The sequence below is a fragment of the Leishmania panamensis genome (assembly GCF_000755165.1).
Source record: "Leishmania panamensis strain MHOM/PA/94/PSC-1 chromosome 26 sequence".
NCBI classification, from domain to species: domain Eukaryota; phylum Euglenozoa; class Kinetoplastea; order Trypanosomatida; family Trypanosomatidae; genus Leishmania; species Leishmania panamensis.
The window spans coordinates 681,635-690,513 of record NC_025872.1 but is presented as its reverse complement, the minus strand read 5'-3'; the positions used below and the strand labels follow the sequence as shown (position 1 = coordinate 690,513).

The window sequence follows — 8,879 nt, the reverse complement described above, 5'->3', positions numbered from 1 at the left end:
CGCTATTTTACCGCCATGCCCAACCACGCAGAGAAAGGGGTGGAAAGAGGGAAGAGGTGGAGAGTCAGACGAAGAGAGAGCAAAAAAAAAGCAGCAAGCAAATCAGAGTGTGACGTAAGGCGTGCGTTCCGAAATGGCAGCCCACCTTCATCTTGCGCCCTGCACTCACTCCTACACATGCGCCTTCACCTCTATTTATTTTATTTTATTTTTTACTGAAGCGTGGCAATTACGAGAGCAGACGCATACATTCCTATGCACGCATGCCTGTAACTCTTCGGGCGTTGGGTCCCGTAGCAACGCCTTTTGTTTTTGTTTTTCTTCTCGGCGCCCCGTATGTTTCGTGATTGCACAGCTTCGAACCGACCTGCAGCAGAAAGTGTGCTGCCCATGTATGCACACGCACACACTTCAACGTGCGCAGACACAGGGTGCGAAGCGGGCCCCCTCATATGGCGTCAAGCGCCCTGATACCTCCTGATGCCTTGCGAGCACGGATAATGCGGCAAGCAGCGACACGAACAACGAATGGGAAAGAGAGAGAGAGAAGGGGGTTACTAGAGAGACGACAGCGCGCACATGACCGCACGTAGCAGCCACCGCCCTCCGCACTCTTTCTCTCTCTCTTTGAACATTCCTCTCAGATCCCCGTCCTCCCTCCCTTACGCCTCTTGCTCCTGCTGCTGCTGCTGCTGATGAGCGAGGGTGTTGAAGTTTGTCCAGTACTTGTGCATCTCGAGCGCCACCACGCAGCTGTCCCGGACGATCGGCTCGTGGTGGGTTGCGTAGCTCTCCAACACTGGCAGCGTCGCTGGATCGGCGATCGCACCGAGCGCCTCCGCGGCCTCGTGCCGCACCATCGCTGCCTCCTCCTCGTCCTTGAGGGCTGCAATCAGAGCTGGCTGGCTGCTCGGATGTTCGAGCTGTCCGAGGACAAAAGCCACCTCGTGCCGGAACAGTGGTGAAACAGTATCCTCGCGAAGACCGCGACAGAGCGCGGCGACCGCCGCCTCCGTCGCCAAGTTGCGCAAGGTGAACATGGCCATGTAGCGGCGGAACAACCGTGTGCGCCCTGACGTATCCAGTAGCACCGCCTCTAGCTCCTCTACTGTTTGCGGCACCGGCTCGTCAGTGCTGGAGTCCAGCGCGCTAAACGCCGGCGACGGATCCACAGATACGAATTCGCACCCACTCGGAGGGGCCACAGCAGCGCTACCCTTCGCTTCTTTCCGCTCGATTCGGGCCAGTGCGAGCTCGCAGGTCTCACGAATCGGCGCCTCTGGCTCTGTGGTGGGGTCGCTGTGCGCCTCGAGCACCTGCAGCGCGAGTGACGAGCCGATGGCGCCGAGCGCCTCAGCCGCCTCATGCCGCATCACGACATCGTAGCTAACAGTGCGCAGAATGCGCTCCAGCTCTGGCACGGCCTCCTCTAGGCCGCTCTGGCCAGCGTTGTAGGCTAGTTCGTGCTGCAGCAAGACTGAGTCGGTGGTGTCTATCGCCTCCAGGATTACTGTTACACCAGCTACGGTTTTGAGACAATTTTCCTTGAGCCGGTAAAGCTCTCGCATGCGGCTGTCCAGTGGTTCCTGTGGGTCCAGAAGCTTCGCGTAGTCCTTGCGAAGCTCCTCTACGCTTCGGCTGGTAGAATCAGGCATGATGGGTGTCTGCGCTCTCTTATCAGTTGCATTCGTTTGGCTAATTACGCTCCTCAGCACTCGCTATCCTAGGTGCTCGCCCGCTCCTTCAGAGAGTGCAGAAGAGGACGTGATTGCCTGTGGGTGTGCGTGTGCGGGTGTGTTCTCTGCGGCGGCGTATGGCGTGGTGCTCAGCACCGGTGAAACGCTGAGTAGCCACGTACAGAATCCTGTGCACTGGAGAGTAGGCAAGGGAGTGTCCGCAGATAAAACAACAACAACATCCGGGGACGAAGGTGGCGCAAAGCAGAGAAACATTTTGATCAGCGAGAAGGGGCACCTTCTCCTACATGGCGATGGTGTGTTGGTGTTTTGGGTGTCTGCCGCCGTGCCGCTTCACCGCTTTGTGTGTGGGGGTGTAAAACGTGAATGACGGGTGACTGTGTTGTGCCTCTGGCCAAGTCCTCCGCGGACGCGGCGTGGTGGCAAGGGGGACTGGGGCAGAGGACAGGGCAGGAGAAGAGACGAGGAGGAGGGCGATGGCAGAGAAAACACACGCCCGCAAGAAGAAGGCGCACAAAGACACGCACGCACAAGCCTCGCCGTTGCCTCTTCTGCGCCTTCCCATGTCTCCCCTTGTCTCGCTCCCCCTCTCGCCTTCCCACTTGTGTCGTCTTCACTTCCACTGAGCCAGTGAACACGCAGGCATCATTACACGTCATCGCTCTACTGGGCCTACTGAACGGGGAAAAACACACGCGCACAGACGCAGAAAGATCGCCACAACCGTGTGGATACTCGCGCACACACGCATATACACCGCAGTGTCCACCCCGTTGCATGCACGGGAGAGCGGAGCAAGTCAACTCTGCCAAGCGTAAGCTGCACTCTTGCAGATAACGAGAAATAGGGGCATGAGCCATGCCACTTCTAGTCACCAACATTACGCGACCAAGCATTTACAGCTGTCGATGTTATTACTGTCGCTGAGTCAACCACCGTCTCCAATCTCATCACCAACAACCCCAAAAGTCAGCGCGACTGCCGTAGAAGTTGTGCACACATGACAACACTACCAAAACTGCACCCACCGATCTGTCCAATGACGACCATCATCACGACTAACCCCTTCAGAGATTGCGCATTGTCTGACGGAAGGTGAACACTTCAGAGAAGAACTTGTCCTGTGACTCGGCGGCGTGGGATAGGGCCGAGAGCGCCTCGCGCACCATCGGCTGCTTCCGCTCTGGATAGGTGCGCACAAAGTTCTCGACGAAGGAATACCAGAAAGGTGGATGCACCTCAAAGATGGGGTACACCACCGCACAACTGACGCTCAGGGCGCGGTCTTGGCACACAATAACGTTCATTGCAACCGAAATAAGTCGCTCCCAGAGCGAGTTGAACGGCTCGAGGGTGCGGGCTAGCGCCTCCCTGGCCAGTCGCGTCGCCCGTGGCGCCGAGGCGCCACCGCCGGAGCGGCCGCCAGCACCGCCGCCGCTGCGGCCACCAAGGCTGCCTGGGGTGCCCGAAAGACGGCCAGACGGGCTCGCGTAGAAGGAGGGCAGCTGCATCGGAGACGGTGGTGGGGTCCCGTGTGGACGCGCCTCTAGCGCTGGCGACACCGTCTGCGTGGAAAGCGCCTTAACCTCTCTAATAAGGCCAGCAATGAAGCTGAGGAAGGACAGTCCGTGCAGCAGCGTGCCGGTCTGTGTGTCGACGTCCTCGCAGAGGTACACAACGAAGGAGATCAGCTTCTCCAGCTCGCCGGCGTCGAGGCTCATGAGGGGGCGATAGGCAAACTCCTCCGTTACCGTGCGCAGCATGTTGACAACTGCGTAGGGCACCTTGGGGTACTCCCGAAAGTACACAAATGGAAACACGCCAACCATGCGAAGCAGGCCGAGGAGGATGTTGTCATAGGTCTCATCGTGGTAGAAGGCCATGGCCCCGAGAGGTACAAAGCCGCCCTGGATGGACCTCCTCAGCACACTCAGAGACAGCGCCAACGGCTTCAGCATCATGTCGTATGCCCCATCCACCATACCGCCACCGCTGATGCTGCTCACGTGTTGAATGTGCTCGTCCGTGATGCACTGCTCGATGATGCTTTGCATGAGGGTGCACATGTGCTTGAAGAGCATGAGACCGCAGGAGCTGTGCGCAGTGCAACACGGCAGCGTACACCGACCTCCCATCTGCGAGACGAGCTCTTCGAGGAAACGCAGGAAGGAGACTATCACAATGCTGTGCTGCGCCGCGGGTCGGTGCAGTACCTCGTGAAAGGAGCTGGCGTGGTCGCACACCCACTCAACAAAGTCACTGAGCCCATCCGCGCTGTCTCGCAACGCCAGCACGACGCCGCGCAGGTCGCGCATCCAGCCAGCCGTGAAGAGCGCGTCGTTGCCGCCGCTGAGCGTGCTCTGCATGCACAGCTCGATCGGCTGAAGGAACGCCTTCAGGTTTGCCTGCACGCACGGCGTCACGCTGAACAGCCGCCACAACACTGCAGAGAGGTTGGTGCGCAGTTTGTAGGTCTGGAACGACTGCACGAGTGGCAGCTCCACCACTGGAGGCAGCTCGAGGTGCAGCTCTGCCAGCATGGAGTGCGGGATATCCATGCATGCGTTGCGGATGAGCTCGATGGACTCTCGGATAATGTGCGCCGTTTCCTCGTCGGTGGTGCGGTTGCCCGTGACACCGCGCATGAGATTGTGTCCTATGTTGTTGAGTATGAACTGGAAGAGCGCCATGCGCGACTGAAATACGTTTGTGACAACAGTGCTGAGCGCCTCGTGCAGGCGCGAGGAGCTGAGCACACTCTGCACCATCGTCAAGAAGTGCAGGAGCGCCCGCTCCACGTAGGCGCTGTAGAGAGATGACGACGGCATCGCAGCAACGCCGCTGCGGCGATGGTTCGCGCAATCCACACAGAACACGAAGAAGCTCGAGCATGCCTCCACCGCCGACTCCTCAACGGCACTCAGCACATGTCGCACTAGCCCACCAGCGAGGTAGAACAACCAGGTGGTTGCGCTGGGGTTCGTCAGGACGTTAGACCCCAGACCACTGTGGACGTAGTTCGCCAGCATCCTCATCGCCTCTGTATGTTCCAGCAGGGCGAGAGTTGCCACGGCGTCCGACTGCGCGAGAATCGACTCCATCGTGGCCTCAAAATCCTCATCCAACTCCATGCTGTACTCCATCTCCTCCAGGTCGCCGCTAGCGGCGTTCGTGCCGCGGTGCGATGATCCCTGCTGGCCACTTCCACCTCCCACATGCACGCGGGATTCGAAGAAGCACATGACGAGCTCAGGCGAGATGAGCTCCAGGTCCTTTGCGGACTCTTCCGACATGCTGTACATGCGGCGCGAGGTCGCCAATCGACTCCAGAAATTGAGCAGGGTTGTCGCCGTAGTGAAGGAGCCGGACTGGCCAAATGGTATGCGGAAGACATCCAGTGACACGGCACGGATTGCCGACACCCACGACTGAAAAACAGAGCTGAGGTGGAGATCTCGATAGCCAAACGGGGAAACGAAGCGGTAGCACGCCTCGGCCAGAACTGTCACGTAGTGCGGCACCTTCAGCCGCCCATCGGTGAGCTGCATTGTGTGGACGAGGTGCGTCAGGGCACCGTTCAGGTATTGAACACGCTCCTCGGTTGACTCAAAGAAGGTGCGACGGACACCGCACATGCTTGTCAGACCTGTGAGCAACGTGGCGCAATGGGGGTAAGGCAGCGTGGCGTGCTGTCCCCACAACACGTCCCACGTGTGAGGCGCCAGCAGCACCCCCTTCCACAAGCTCGGGAACTGGGCTGATAGCGCCTCCTCGGTCTCATCCACCATGATGGCCATGAAGTCGTACGTGAGACAGTCCCTCACAAACTCTGTCACCTCCAGCGCCATGAGAGATGAGCCGTTAACGCCCTCCAACTCGGCCACGCTGGCGACGAAGATGTCCAGCATGCACTCGTCGCGGAAGTTGTTGCTGCAGCGGCGGTGGGTGGAGAAGTTCATGTATGTCTGCGACTTGGCTGAGTCGTACTTGCTAAACTCATTAACAAGGGTGGTGAGCAGCAAGAGGGAAACGTAGTGGGCAGTGTGGCGCTCCTCTTCGTTGCGGTACCCAGTCGGGGCAAAGCGGGAGTGTCGAATGATGCCGTAGCCAAGCGGGCTGCCGTCGCTGCTAGCCGCACTGCCTCCCCCACTGTTGGCAGTGGTGCTACTTGCGCCGCCGCACATCGCTGACGAGGACGGTGCGCCGCCATTGGAGGAGCCCGCAATGCTTGCCTTGTCGTTGGTGCTTCCGTGCGACCCAGCTGCCGTGCCGCATCCACCGTTCTGGGCCACGCTCTTCGCGTACAAGGATGATGCGTCGTGCAGCATCTGAAGCGCAAAAGCAACCGCCTCTATGAGAAATACGCCCTTCTCGAAGCACAGCTTCGTCAACTTTGCGTACGCGTTCACGAGGGCCAGCGTTACGTGCCGCGGGGCGCCGGCAAGACTGACCCGCTGCACACAAGTCCCACACATGTTTACCACCACTTCAAAGCGCTGCTCGTTGGAGAGCCACTTGCGGTTCGCTCTGAGCCACGTCACGATGCCCTGCGACACAAACATTAGCGTATATTGATTACTCGATCGCGCAAAGATAGCCTCGAGAGGGGCTACGTCTGCATTCTCCTGGGTGAGAACAGTGAGGCGCTCCTGCGCGTGCCGACGAGCCTCTGGGTCCGGATTGGTGTACATGGACTCCGCCAGGGAGTCGATCTCCTCTACAGAACTCATTGCCTTGCTACGTGTGCGTGGGTGTGTGGGTATACAAAGGAGTCAGCAGAACACGATAACCATTTAAAACGCGCCCGTCTGTCTGTCTGTAGGTGTGGGGTAGGGTATTCAGAGAAAAGGCCTGTGTGTGCCCACCTCTAAGTAGGTATGTGTGTGTGTGTGTGGGTGTCACGATAAAGGACACCCCTGAAGGAGGCCAAGAGAGCTGAGAAAAGAAGCCGTTGTTGACCGCGCCGTATGTGGTCTGCGCTTCCCTCCCCCCTTTCCCCTCGTGCGGCCCGTTCAACGCACAAAGGAGCACAGAAACAAAGGGAACAAACAGGAAGAGAAGAAGAAGAGTGACGAGGGTAAGTGACGTGGGTAAGTGAAACACGTGCCCCCTTCTTTGTCAGAGTATCACCGGGAGAGACGGTAGAGCGATAAGTAAGCAGAGGAAGTTTTGTGAGTGCATGCGTGTGGGGGTGTGGGGGTGGGGGGCGAGAGAGGGAAGAAGAGAGGGAAGAAGAGAGGTGCATGGGAAATTCAGCCTGCGGCAGAGGAACTCGAGGCAGAGTCCGCACGTGTTAAAGAGACGCCAATGTTTTTTTGCGCGTCGTCCTGGAGCATCACCTTTGTGTGTGTGTGTGTGTGTGGGAGGGGGGGAGTACCGCACTGAGCGAAGTGTTGCACCACATCACACCTCGGATGGTATTCTTGCAGCGTTCTGGCGGAGAGAAGTGGTGGCAGCCGCACAACTTCCTCCCCCACCTCCACCCCTCAAATCGCCTCGAGTTCCTCGGCATCTCGCTAGGCTTATTGCACCAAGGACAGAGACACACACAATGTGGCATGGCAAGACAGGACAAGCGCACATGCGCATAGAAAAGAAACAGCCTGCCCCTCACTGACTCCGATCGGTTCCACCTTTCCGCCTAAGAGCACAGACACAGTCACAAGGGTGTGGGCTCGCAGTTTCTCGCTCGCAGCTCTAAGTCCCTCTCCCCACGTCACTCCTCACTCTCTTCCTCCTCATGCCGCTGCTAACGCGAGGATGTCAGAGAAGAAATCGAAAAGAAGCGTAAAAGCGGAAAGAGGGGCGAGGTGAGGGGGAGAGAGAGGGCCGGCGACGCATCCAGCGCCTTACCGAATGATGCAGCTTCGCGCCGTGACGGTGAAGCTCGACAGCAGCCCCTCAATCTGCGTATTGAAGGTGCGTGACAGCGCCAGCGTCGGCTCCGCGGTGAGAGCAGCAGCGGAGGTCGGGGCCGGCCGCGGCCAGCTCCACTCCATCACTCCGGGCGGAAGGGAATGCCAGCTTGTGGCGGCAGCAGCAACTTTACTGTGCATACGCAGAGAACACTCCCGGCCTTCGTCTGTGCCTTCCGTCTCCTCTGCACGCTGCGATGTCGCTACGCCAGCGGGGTCACACCTAAGTCCGGATGACGGCGCTCGCCAAAGCAGTCGTTCCTGCGCGCGCCAGCATTGAGCTGGAGAACGAAACGGATTGCACAACGTCGCGGAGGCGCACTCGTACAAGGCGCGGCAGAGCGGGACCATCGCATCAGCAGGTGCATCGCTGCCTACGGTCACTAGCAGCGTGTGAACACCAGTCACAGAGCGAAAGCCGTAGCTTCGCATGCGGTGGCTATCCAGCAGCTTCCCCAAAAATCTCGCGTCCGTCGTTGGAGAGATGAGCCGCGCCGTGTTCGCTGCGGAGGCGCTAATTATGGAGGCTGTGATAGAATTGCTTAAAGTGACCAACGAGGTCCCAGCAGCACCTCCCATCTCGGTACTGGTTGCCACACCGCTCTTGGTGACAAGGGAAGCCTCGGTGCTGCCCCTCACCAGCGCCGTTGAAGAGGAAGCAGCAATGTCAGTCAACGACGGCGCTGCCCCTTCGCGCATCTCCTCGCAGCGGTCCAGAGAGGCGAAAAGGACAAAATGCAGCTTGACCGTGTCCTCTGGTCCGACGTAGAGGTGCGCATGCAGCGGGGCTGCGGGGGAGTTGAGAACATCCTTTGGCGAAGTGTAGGTACGCAGGAGCAGCGGCGTGCCATCAGCATCAACGATCGCAACAGCGGCCACCGCCCAGCTTTCCAGTGACATGCTTTGTTATGTTGGGTCTCCCTGTCTTTCTTTGGAGCCTTCGCTCTTGCCCTAACCAGCCGCCGTCTAGCTCACGGTGGATATGACGGTATATGCGGGGCTGCGAGAGCAACACAAAGAGGTAGAGAACACGACCTGACGCGTGTGTGTGGGCGGGTGTCGCTGTTGATAAGAGGAACAGCAGTGGAACGGATATGCACTACGATAGCCTTCGTTTGTTCGTTTCGCCTACGAGGGAAGAAGACGCGGGGGGTCGGCAAGGAAGAGTGCGTGCCTGATGAAATGCGAGTGCACGCACGCAATTCGCGATGGAGGCGGTGGTCCAGTGCAGCGTCAAGAGTACAACACCACACCTGTGGCTGGCTTG

At 58.9% G+C, this 8,879-nt stretch overlaps 3 protein-coding genes across 3 annotated transcripts; all 3 read right to left on the bottom strand.

The window, feature by feature from the left end:
- Nucleotides 1-662: 662 nt before the first annotated feature.
- LPMP_261880 (deoxyhypusine hydroxylase, putative) lies at nt 663-1,655 on the bottom strand (the record flags this gene model as incomplete). Its single annotated transcript, XM_010701705.1, has 1 exon — nt 663-1,655. The coding sequence occupies one exon, from the start codon at nt 1,653-1,655 to the stop codon at nt 663-665; it is 993 nt and encodes a 330-aa protein (XP_010700007.1).
- A 1,109-nt stretch (nt 1,656-2,764) lies between these two features.
- On the bottom strand, nt 2,765-6,427 carry LPMP_261870 (hypothetical protein; the record flags this gene model as incomplete). Its single annotated transcript, XM_010701704.1, has 1 exon — nt 2,765-6,427. The coding sequence occupies one exon, from the start codon at nt 6,425-6,427 to the stop codon at nt 2,765-2,767; it is 3,663 nt and encodes a 1,220-aa protein (XP_010700006.1).
- Nucleotides 6,428-7,546: 1,119 nt separating this feature from the next.
- On the bottom strand, nt 7,547-8,512 carry LPMP_261860 (hypothetical protein; the record flags this gene model as incomplete). The annotated part of the gene is made up of 1 exon (XM_010701703.1): nt 7,547-8,512. The coding sequence occupies one exon, from the start codon at nt 8,510-8,512 to the stop codon at nt 7,547-7,549; it is 966 nt and encodes a 321-aa protein (XP_010700005.1).
- Between the last annotated feature and the right edge of the window lie 367 nt (nt 8,513-8,879).